General features: G+C 37.0%; 1 protein-coding gene across 7 annotated transcripts in view; it reads right to left on the bottom strand.

Moving 5' to 3' along the window:
- SESTD1 (SEC14 and spectrin domain containing 1) overlaps positions 1 to 12,076 on the bottom strand; it is a 149,956-nt gene that overhangs the window by 94,603 nt on the left and 43,277 nt on the right. For 6 of the 7 annotated variants that reach the window (XR_009256963.1, XR_009256962.1, XM_058712651.1 and 3 more), the window contains exons 2-3: positions 8,246 to 8,325; positions 5,162 to 5,270 (exon numbers count right to left, since the gene is read on the bottom strand). Coding sequence is in view for 4 of the 7 variants with exons in the window: in XM_058712651.1 (XP_058568634.1) it covers positions 5,162 to 5,270; positions 8,246 to 8,300 (164 nt within the window). In the remaining 3 variants the exon portion in view is untranslated. Of the gene's footprint in view, positions 1 to 5,149; positions 5,271 to 8,245; positions 8,326 to 12,076 lie in introns of those variants that run through there. The other variant, XM_058712691.1, reaches the window with a different exon arrangement.

Here is a 12,076-nt window from a genome sequence, read left to right as displayed (position 1 = left end):
CGATCTCACAGTTTGTGAGTTCGAGCCCTGAGTCGAGCTCTGTGCTGACAGCTCGGAGCCTAGAGCCTACTTCAAATTCTGTGTCTCCCTCTCTCTACCCCTCCCTCCCGCAAAATAAACATTAAAAAAAAAAAAAGCAGGTAGTCTCATTATCTTATAATCACATTTCACGTAATAGTATTGAAACAAACTTCATTCTCTGTACTGAATGTGGATATGCTTCTGATCTTAAATTTTGAATTATGTAATAAAACGAGATTGACAAACTATTTGTGAGATTTTTGGTTAGTGCTAGTCTCAGTATTTACTTCTTTAATGAAAACATTTGTAGATTAATTTCTATTTCTTGTCTTTAATTCCATAAAGGAATCTCTTAATTATAGACTCACATAAGTTTCTGATCATGCTGTTTATGTCTAAAATATACAGCAATAGCTAAAACAAAAGATAAACTTGATTTACCTCTCCTAAAATTTAACACTCAGGCTGGCCCAAACCTTTATTATTCTGTACTAAAACCTATGATTGACTTTTTACAGAAAATGGGGCAGTAATGGTTAGGCTTGAACTCCACGTAGAACTGACATGAGTTACTTGGACATAAACTTAGTATTTGATTTACACCCTCTAATTGAGGATCTGAAACTTAGAGGCTCAAAGGCTTAGGGGAAATCCATGTGAAAAAGAATCAGGAAATGCTTCCATTCTCAGTTGTGCTGGGTTACCTGTTTAAAACAGGAACATATCCAAAAAGAATGAAATCTTGCCATTTACAACTATGTGGGTGGAACTAGAGGGTATTATGCTAAGTGAAATTAGTCAGAGAAAGACAAATATAGGACTTCACTCATATGAGGAATTTAAGATACAAAACAGATGAACGTAAGGGAAGGGAAGCAAAATAATATAAAAACAAGGAGGGGGACAAGACATAAACTCTTAAATACAGAGAACAAACTGAAGGTTGCTGGAGGGGTTTTGGGTGGGGAGATGGGCTAAATAGGCAAGAGGCATTAAGAAGGACACTTGTTGGGATAAGCACTGGATGTTATATAAAGGGGATGAATCACTGGATTCTACTCCTGAAATCATTATTGCACTATATGCCAACTTGGATGTAAATTTTATAAAATAAATAAAAATAAAAATAAACGAATTGTCAAGATAAGGATTCAGATTTCTGGTTAATAACAGGCAGGTATATGGAATACTAAATGGAATAAATGAAAAAAAAAAGCAAAATTAAATAAATATATAAAATAGGTATATATCATATGGTGTCTCTAGTCATTAAACATAAGCATGAAGTACAGATAAAAAACTGAATAGTTTCTTTTCATTTTTACATAAGTTTTTAAAATCTATTAATATATTCAAAATGTTAATGTGTTCACTGCAAAAGGAGACCACTTTGGGGCATGTCCTGTGAGGATGAGGCCACACAAGCACACTGCTGGAGCTGTCCTCAGACAGTCACAGCTTAGGAGGGGCCAAACTTTAACAGCAGAAAACTGGGAGACACAGCAGGTCACACAAAAAAATTAAGACATACTACTAAAAAGGACAACTTTCTAGATACATGCTGAGCACATTCTGATAGGGTAAACTTAAAAATAGTTCTGGGATGGGGGCGCCTGGGTGGCTCAGTAGGTTAAGTGGCCGACTCCGGCTCAGGTCATGATCTCACGGTCTGTGAGTCTGAGCCCCGCATCGGGCTCTTTGGTGACAGCTCGGACCCTGGAGCCTGCCTCCATTTCTATGTCTCCCTCTCTGTCTCTCCCTCCCCCACTCACACTCTGTCTCTCTCAAAAATAAACAGACATTGGGGCGCCTGGGTGGCGCAGTCGGTTAAGCGTCCGACTTCAGCCAGGTCACGATCTCGCGGTCCGTGAGTTCGAGCCCCGCGTCAGGCTCTGGGCTGACGGCTCGGAGCCTGGAGCCTGTTTCCGATTCTGTGTCTCCCTCTCTCTCTGCCCCTCCCCCGTTCATGCTCTGTCTCTCTCTGTCCCAAAAATAAATAAAAAACGTTGAAAAAAAATTTAAAAAAAAAAAAAAATAAACAGACATTAAAAAATTAAAAAAAGAAAAAGTTCTGGGATGGAAAGAGGGATGGGTAAATGAATAGACATGTGATCAAGTTCAATATTGGTTGGAGACTTCTAAGTGATGGGCATAATGGTATTTACAATTCTTTAAACTTTCTTGTACATTTGAAATATTTCATAATAAAATGTTGGGGGGATTATAATTTAAAAGCAGTTTTGGGGCGCTTGGGTGGCTCAGTCAGTTAAGCGTCCGACTTCAGCCCAGGTCATGATCTCATGGTTCGTGAGTTCAAGCCCTGTGTCGGGCTCTGTGCTGACAGCTCGGAGCCTGGAGCCTGTTTCGGATTCTGTGTCTCCCTCTCTCTCTGCCCCTCCCCAGCTCGTGCTCGCACTCTGTCTCTGTCAAAAATAAATAAACGTAAAAAAAATTTTTTTTAATAAATAAATAAATAAAAGCAGTTTTGAGGGGCACCTGGGTGACTCAGTCAGTTAAGCATCTGCCTTTGGCTCAGGTCATGATCTCATGGTTCATGAGTTCAAACTCCACATCAGGCTCCATGCTGACAGCGTGGAGCCTGCTTTGGTTTCTCTCTCTCTCTCTCTCTCTCTCTCTGTCTCTCTGTCTCTCTGTCTCTCTCTCTCCGCCCCCTCTCTCCTGCACTTCCCCCACTCGGGTGCACACAATCTCTTGCTCTCTCAAAATAAATTTTTAAAAAACATTTTAAAAAATAAATAAAATAAAAGCAGTTTTGAATGGCAGACATTCTGAAGGAGAAAAGTCAGTTTTCAAGACTGCACCCAACAAACTGATCTCCAGATTTGCAATGAAGAGCTCAAAAACACTCTAGTTCTCTAAGGAAATGTCAAGTACTGATACAGAGCTGCCAACTCTGTTTTTAAACACCCAAATTATAGAAGACTGTTCCAAGAACACCGGAAGTTAACAATTCAGTTTTCACAAATACTTGAGAAGGCCAAAACTTAGCAAAACAATTTTCAAAAATAAAGTATCCAAGTATTTATTTTGCCTTGCTAGAGTAAGTTCTTTCATTTTGCTTCAATTCATAACTTGTCTATTAGCCAGCAGGTATTTGTGGATATGCAGAAACTGATTCATAATTCACAGAGGACTATTATGTATATATTTACGTAAGAAAAAGAGAGAGAGAGAGATTTTAAAAGTGTAGGCTACTTTTGTCCTCCATTGTACTTGCTGCTTGCACATCCAGAGTGAATAGACAGAGGATGTGAGTCAAACTGCTGGTGCCTTAGCCGGCCTCACCTACCCAGTGCCTCTTACAATAGGGGCATTCTACTGGGCTGAGCATGATTCTAGCATACATAAGCAAGCATTTTCTTATCATAAACTTAATCACTAGCCAAATGTGTCTTCTGGAACTCAGCCTCAGTGACATGTTCCTCAAGTGTCACTGGAGGAAAATCTGCATGTTCATGGAAAAATAGTTTGTATGTCTCTAATTCTAATCCTTCCTTGGGCATTATTCAAGGATAATTTTGACGATCAGTAATTTGTCGTTACAATCCAACTTCAGAACCTCACCTCACATAAAATACAACTACACTGTACTTTATTCATGTGAAATATGAAGAGCTCTGGATCGGTGTCAGCAAAGGTAGATTCTAGTCTCAGCTCTACTACTAACTAGCTGTGTGATCCTGGGCAAGTACCTATAACCTGAGTTTCAATTTCCTCACCTATATAACAAGGCAATTGGTTCAGATGGTCTCTAAGTTTCCTGACCACATATCTATGAATCATGGATACTTTTTCCAAATTTGTTAGCAGTATGTCTAGCTAGTGTTATTTACCTAGAAGTAATATGTTGTCTAATGGTGAATAACACAAATAGCTATGAGCAGCTCAGAGGACTAGGAAGGTTATCCAATACTAACACGCTGTGAAGTTTGAGAATTTTCCTTTCCAGAAAGTAAAAAAAATGAAAATTTTCACTTGAAGACCTCTATTTCCCCAAAACGGAAAAAATAATCAGCAAGAGAATCATTAAATTATAGACCATTATTGGAAGGAGGTGTAAATAAAGTCAGTTGTTCTAAAATATAGTTTTAACCATGATCTCTAGAAGATGGTTTAAAATGAAATAACCTATTACATAATAGGTTGCAAAATACAGAACCAGAATACAAAGAACTGTTTGCTCTGACTAAAATATTTAAAATTCACTATCTGGACGTTAAAAAGCATTAGATAAAGATAGTTTTGTTCCCTTTGCCACCTCTATATTTAACAAACAAACAAAAAAACCTGCTCTCATTCTCATTATTTATAGCAATGGTTTACAAATCTGACTGCACATTAGAATTATCTGGGAAGTTTAAAGGATTTTTTAAAAACGTCTGATGAGCAGACCTCACAAGTACAATTTGATCGGAATCTCTGGAGAGCATTAGAATCTCCCAGGCATTAGAATTTGGAAAAAAAAAAAAATCTCCAGGTGAGTCTAACATGCAATCAGACTTCAACCCTCAAATATCACATATGGGAGAGGAAGTTGGGGAGGGAGCTTGTTTTTATTGTTGAAGTGATGGGTCAGCTGAAGCAAAAAGGAAAGTTTGTTTTGTCTTCATCCAAGAAATATAGGAATTAAAAATCCAAGGACCTTCAAAGTAAAACAAACATTTTTGGCATTTTTAAAAATAAAAATGTTTTTAAACTCCTAATAGCCTTCCTCAGTATATTAAAACCTACCAATTTATATCTGTAGATATATAGATAGATTATATATACATAGATTTAGATCTATATCTATGGAGTAAAATAGATGTTTAAATAAAAAATACTTTCTACCAAATTCTGTTTTCTCAAGTTGCATGGTATACAGATGCTCAATCTGTGTATTCCTTAAAAGCTGACAGTACATACATTTTGGAAATCTGTATCACATTATTCAGTGTATTAAGAGCATACAATAATTGTTTTATATGGTGTTGTATCAGAAATGATTAATTCTAGTGTTTTTAATTACAATGTCACTAATAAAAGCGGGTAAGATAGCAATGTGTACCTTAGTAACAGGAATCATTAGTAAATGAATGACAACATATCAAAATTTAAGAAAAGACACCTTTAGAGTCACCTTGGAATGCTGAGTAGGTAGTCTAAGGTAACACTCAGCTCATCCATATTTGTCTGTTCCAAGCATAATGGAATTGTCAGAATGAGGCCACTTCGTCGGTCCTTTCCTCCTATTAAAAGAAAAAGATACAAATATAACATGTAATAGATATTAAAGCACTAAATAAGTGTTTGAACCCAATGTTACTAAAACAAAGAGTGTTTATGATAGAAGTAAAAATACTATCTAATAGTTGTTTATCTTATATATTGTAAATGTTTATAGTAGTATAGCAAAATTATACAAATTTGAGAAAAAAGAAAAAAAAATTCACCCATGAAATCTTCAGTTAAACATAGCAATTATCATTTTGTTCAATTTTCTTCCAGTCTGTTTCTTGATATAATCAATTCATCGAGCACCTATTGCATGTCTAGCACTATAAGCATTATGAGGAAAATAAATTTCCAATCAACCTAGGAAGAAAAGTTTTATGTCATAAGAAATAAGAGTATAAAATACAAACTCATTGGGTAGGCTGTGTATAAAATACATAAAGTATTACAAAAAATGACTCAGAAAATGGAGAAAATGATAACAGCTGTTATAAAGGTGCAAAACTTTATAGAAAAGACTTAAGAAGAATGGGTAGAATTTATTAGCTAAGCTAAAAGAGCATTAGAGTAATCTGTGACAAAGAATGGTCTGAGTTAACTCACAGAGGTCAGACAGGCATTCTGCGTTCACAAGGAGAAAAGTCCCGCCCAGCTGAGAAGAGCACATGGGACCTGGATATAGAAGCATGAAAGCCAGGCAGCGGAACACACTCCCACTTCGTGTACATGCAAGTCCTCTTCAATTTTCCATCAACATTAAAATCTAGCTAATACTGGGGCTCCTGGGTGGCTCAGTCGGTTAAGCGTCCAACTTTGGCTCAGGTCATGATATCACGGTTCATGGGTTCGAGCCCCACGTTGTGCTCTGTGCTGACAGCTCAGAGCATGGAGCCTGCTTCGGATTTTGTTTTTTCCCTCTCTCTCTGCCCCTCCCCTGCTCATGCTCACTCACTTGCTCTCTCACAAAAATAAATAAAACACTAAAAAGGTTTTTTAAAAATCTAAATAATACACACGGCTTCTTTAAAAGTTCCCCATGTGACTTCCACACTGAAGTCCGTTCTCTGACCCCAGTGACATTTATGACAATTTCAGAAGCTTAAAAACCAGCAAATACTAAAGGTAAAAACGTCATATGATCGCTAGAAATCTATCAATAAAAACTGAAAGCTGTGAAGTGAAAAAAACAACGCCTGTGAGTGCCATGAGGGCAATTCATGACATACCTACCATAAATGATCTTCTTTTATTAGGTTACCCATATAAATTAACAATACTCAACCAGTTTGTTTAACCTGAATAAATGTAATTTCAAATGGTTCAACTTAATAGATAATCAATAGTGACTTCAACTACTCATGGTTTTGTTCAGGTTTTACTTTTTAAAAACCCATACCCATGAGTATCAAAATGTCTCCCCCAAATGATTTTGGTTTAAAAAGTTTTTCTCTATTATTAAAAACATTTGAAAATTATTGGTTGAAATAATTAACGATCAATAGAGGAAGTCTAGAGGGAAGGCCTAAGGGAAATTTTCATTTGCTCCTCAAAAATCGCTAAGCTTCATCATTGCATTAAGCCAAATGTGCAAAAAGGTTCATATTTGAACCACAGCATTCTGACCCACTATGGAAATGTCTTCAGAGGACAGGTCTAACACTCAGGACCACACTTAACCTCACACCCTCAAGTTTTCGCTAAGGGACAATAAAATAATCACTAGAGTAAACAAAAAGAGAGAAGCAAAGACGAAAAAGACTTTCAAGGCAGATATGGCCAACCAAGTCATATGCTGCATAGAGTCAAGTGTTATAAAAATGCAAAAATGCCACTAATAAAAATTATGAAAGAATAATAATATCCATTTTTGGCAACAGTGTAGGCAAATAGGAATTTTCATACACTGTTACAAGAAACAGAAATTCAAACAATATTCTTAGAGTGTAATCTGACAAAACTTAACACAAATTAATAAATAAATTTTTAAATAAATTCCACTTACGGGAATTGATACTGCTGAACTTGTACAAAGTACACAATGAATAAGAATGTTTCCTGTAATACCATTAATATCAGACAAGAATGGTGAAAATATAAGTGTCAACTGGTAAGTTTTTTAAAAAAAGGAAATACAACAATACTAGTGAAATTCAAGAACTTATTTTACCCTTTATAACATACACTAGAAAAACATGCCAATTTACAGAGGGATACAATACACTTTTTAAAAAGGACATTAGGACATTTATAGCCTAAAGATCAAGACAATTCTGATAGGATCTAAAGTGAAAAAGAAAAAGCACGATGGTAAAAAAATTAAAAACAAAAAACAAAAACTCAAGTAACCCTTAACAGGCAGGCCACAGCGCCTATTCCCAACCGCATGCAAATTTACTCAATGATCCGTAATTCCAGAAAATCACTATACTCAGCATACCACACTACTGCTCTCATACTAATACGGTACCTTGCAGTTTCTCTTTGATTCTTAGCGGATACACGCTTCTGGGTTAATAACTAGAGATAAATGCAAGCCTGTACAACCAAGTTCAAACAGTGCAAAGTGAAAGCGATGCAGCTGATATTTCCTAACTCCTCCAAGTGCACTGAAACTATCTCATGGAAGATGGAAGACAAAAGCTAGGATACAGGATATCATACAAACTAATTCTATATTTCAAAAACAATTACTTCAGTGCTGGCTAGTCAATTATTCTTGGCCAGTATTATTTTTATATAAAAAGTGAGATATCATGACATCTACCTTGTAGAGGTCATTTTAATCAATTACAGAATAAACACTGGCCTGCCAAGTACCAACAGTGACAGAGGTGGCTCGCACAGTTATCCATTCTGATTAAAAGAGGTCTCAAAATATCTCTGAAACAAAACCTTCACAGAAAAATGCAATTCTGTCAAACTTGTCAAAGAAAAAAAGTTTAAACAAATTTATACATCAAACACTTCCAATTTTAAGAAGAAAACATACCTGAAAGGAAGGCAAGCTTTTTCTTCAGAATAGGTAATATTACTGAGGCCTCCATTTTACTCCAGTAAACTTCCTCACTTCTGAAAACAAAGAAAGTTAAAGGTCAACTGCAAGATCATAACTATTCTATGAAATACATACTTATGATGGCTTATCCCAGGGTGTCTCAATTTCAGCATTACTGATATTTTGAGTCAGATTATTCCTTCTTTTTTGTAAGAAATGTCCTGTACATTGTATTTGGCAGCATCCCTGGCCTCTTCCCATTAGAATACCAATAGTATCCTCCCTTCTAAGCTCAAACAACCAAAATGTCTCCAGACATTGCCAAATATACTCTGGTAGGTAAAATCACAGCCATTTGAGAATCACTGGCTTAACTGTTTTTTTCTTTTTTGTTTTTTTTAAGTAGGTTCCACACCCAACGTGAGGCTAGAACTCAGGACCCTCAGATCAAGAGGCACATGCTCTACCAACTGAGCCAGCCAGGCACCCCTCTATCTTAACTGTTTTTCAGAGCAGTACTCTTGGGCTAGAACAGTGTCTAGCACATAGCAGTAACTGTATAAATTACCGTCGAATAGAGGAATGAACTACTCAATCTTTTCTCTATTGCTCTTATTATATGACTTCCAAATATCTGACTTCAGTTCCACTACTAAATGTCTGTGTCTGATTTCTCACATTTTTGCTTCTTCATATCACACTGTAACACACCTTATGGTCATGTTTACCTCAAGACACTTCCTAATACACTGTTTCAATTTTTGCCCCCACTGTTAACTATCTCCATCTCTCCACATTCTGAATTGTTTTAATTCTCCAGGAAAAAATCTGCTTAACCCAGTTGATTTTTCCTACCGAGGAACTGGTTTGGTTCCTACCACATTTACTGTTCTTGGTTTAATTTTCTAGTGTCCATTTGGCCACAGTCAGGGGTTATGGCTAAACACAAAATGGGACTATCCATACAGTGAGCCCTAAGGACAAGACAGCTTCCCTTAAAAGGGAGCTTTAACATGGCAGACACCTGGAGGCTTAGCCAACCCAGTATATTGTTAAAACAGGATTCTGAGGTGAGGACCTTTAAAACAAAACAAGAAAATTAAAGGTTCAATTATATTATCCACCTATACTTAATTGCATTGTCTAAGAGAGTATTCTCCATCACATTTTATCCTTCCTGCCCCACCCCTCCTCACACCCACCATCACAATACTGTGGCAGTTACTTACAATACCCCATGAATTTGCATGTTATTTAGTTAAGCCATACTCTTTTTTGTAATAGCCTCCTCTTTCTTTTTAAATTGAGATAACTGACATATAGCATTGTAGTAGTTTAGGTGTACAACATGATTCAGTATTCATATTTATTGCAAAGTGATCAACACAGTCTAGTTAACATCTGTCACCATACAATTGCAAAAATTTTTTTTTCTTGTCAGGAGAATCTTTTTAAGGCCTACTCTCCTGGCAATTTTCAAATATGCAATACAGTATTATAAACTATAGTCACCACAAAGCATACTTTGTGACTCCACATGAAAGTGTATTACTTATTCGGCAAATAACTGCAATAAACTTACCCCATTTCAGGTACTGTGCTATCAGCTAGAGCTAAAAACTCAAGTCACAGCCCTGCCGTGGGGGAAAAAATGCAGTCTTTAAGAAAAAAAAACCTCAGATATTAACAAAAAAGAAAAAAATGTAGCCTTAAAATTTGTCAAATAATGACTAAGCAAGATTAAAGAAGTGTATTATTTTACAGCTTTTGTGCATACAACTAAAACAATATCACCATTATTTGTACCTCTCTTCACAGAAAAAATGCTGTCAAACTATATATATTCTTTACAAGTTATATTACTGAATATTTGTTTATAACCCGTTCATTTTTGTTCAGCATCAGCCCCGGCTGAATACAATTGGTAGGAAAAATGATGGAAAAATTCACACTATACATTTCAAATCTGAAACTGGTAGTACTTTATGTTTCCAGATCAGTATCTTGACCTGATCAATCAGTTCGCCAGCCCTACAAAAACCAGACAGCTCAGATTCACATCTATGGTCCCTTCTCTTGTGACCATTGTTTCAGAGACCAGATTTGAAAGCTCAATGATGTCGGGGTTCAGAATGAGTTGCCCCAAGATATGCCCCTTGCACAATTATGTTGAGCTAAAACAGAAGACACAGGAAAAAACTCTGACCTTCCCCCAGCTGCCTAAAATAACTTCGATAAAGGGCCTGCTCCGGGAAGAGAGCTATCACTATTGATAACCACATTCTAATATTAAGTCAAGGCAATAGACAGGGAGGAACTTAAACTTTATTTTTTAAGATTTTATTTTTAAGTAATCTCTACACCTAACATGGGGCTTAAACTCACAACCCCGAAATCAAGAGTTGCATGCTCCATTAAGTGAGCCAGCCAGGTACCTGAAGTTTAATCTTTGATAAAATTTTCATATATAGGGATGCCTGGGAGACTCAGTCGATTAAGCATCCAACTTCGGCTCAGGTCATGATCTCATGGTCTGTGAGTTCGAGCCCTGCATTGGGCTCTGTGCTAACAGCTCAGGGCCTGGAGCCTGCTTTGGATTCTGTGTCTCCCTCTCTCTCTGTGCCTCCCCTGCTCACACTCTGTCTCAAAAGCAAATTAAAAAATTTTTGACATATATGTGTATAATATACATGTATATATATACAATATACATTTATAGTTTATATGTATAATGTATACATGTGTATGTGTATATGATATATATGTATATATCATATATACATACGTGCTACTATCTTGATTCATGCTAAGGCAACTTTTGCCTACCATTGCTTCTGCAATCATCAGTGCAAATGGCAAGTGATGTAAGAACTGTTATAAAAACAGTTTTGATCTCAGAGAGTTGTGCAAGCTGGAAGTAAGAGACCTGCTGCTCTAGGACGTCAGTGGGATGCTCCCACAAAGGAATTTCAGCCCTGAAGGGGTAATACCAATACAAGTACAACTCAGTCATAGAAACAGAACTGGCTTCCTAATCAGACTTTTCTTTTGGCACGGATGCACAACCACCTGCCTTTGACTCCTTACTATTTTGAGCCTACTTTACCATCCTTATCAATTCTGTGAGCTGTATAATATCCTTCCAATAAATCCCCTTTCTACTTAAGTTAGCTAGAGTAGGGGCGCCTGGGTGGGCAGTCGGTTAGGCGTCCGACTTCAGCCAGGTCACGATCTCGCGGTCCGTGAGTTCGAGCCCCGCGTCAGGCTCTGGGCTGATGGCTCGGAGCCTGGAGCCTGTTTCCGATTCTGTGTCTCCCTCTCTCTCTGCCCCTCCCCCGTTCATGCTCTGTCTCTCTCTGTCCCAAAAATAAATAAAACAAAAAACAAAACAAAAAAAAAAAACGTTGAAAAAAAAAGTTAGCTAGAGTAGTCTTCTCATCTAGTCAATGGAGAAACTCGATTGATACAGGAAGCAAAACTCCAATTTAGAGTTGTAGATGGTGTCTGCTTTTTTAAATCTGTTACCATTTATTCTGAATGAAAATGTCCGTCAATACTAAGGTTTTCAGCCTTGCTACAATAAAACCCAATTAACCAGTACCCATGAGAAAACATCTGGAATTCCTAGGATCCCACAAGGCCTAAGAAATGACAGCTGCCGCTGACCCTTAAAGTAGCATCTGCGTTATCCAAGGTTTACAAGCCAAGTTATTGATTTTTACACTGAGAAGTACCAAATTTTTCACCATTGTATTCTCCATATAAAGTGAAAAAGGAAGATGGTCTCAGTTCCCAGTCTAGATGTACCTTCACACACTATGATAT

The sequence above is a fragment of the Neofelis nebulosa genome, chromosome 2 (assembly GCF_028018385.1).
Source record: "Neofelis nebulosa isolate mNeoNeb1 chromosome 2, mNeoNeb1.pri, whole genome shotgun sequence".
In the NCBI taxonomy this organism is placed as follows: domain Eukaryota; kingdom Metazoa; phylum Chordata; class Mammalia; order Carnivora; family Felidae; genus Neofelis; species Neofelis nebulosa.
Note: the sequence above shows the minus strand (reverse complement) of the source record. Positions and strands in the feature narration are given on the sequence as shown.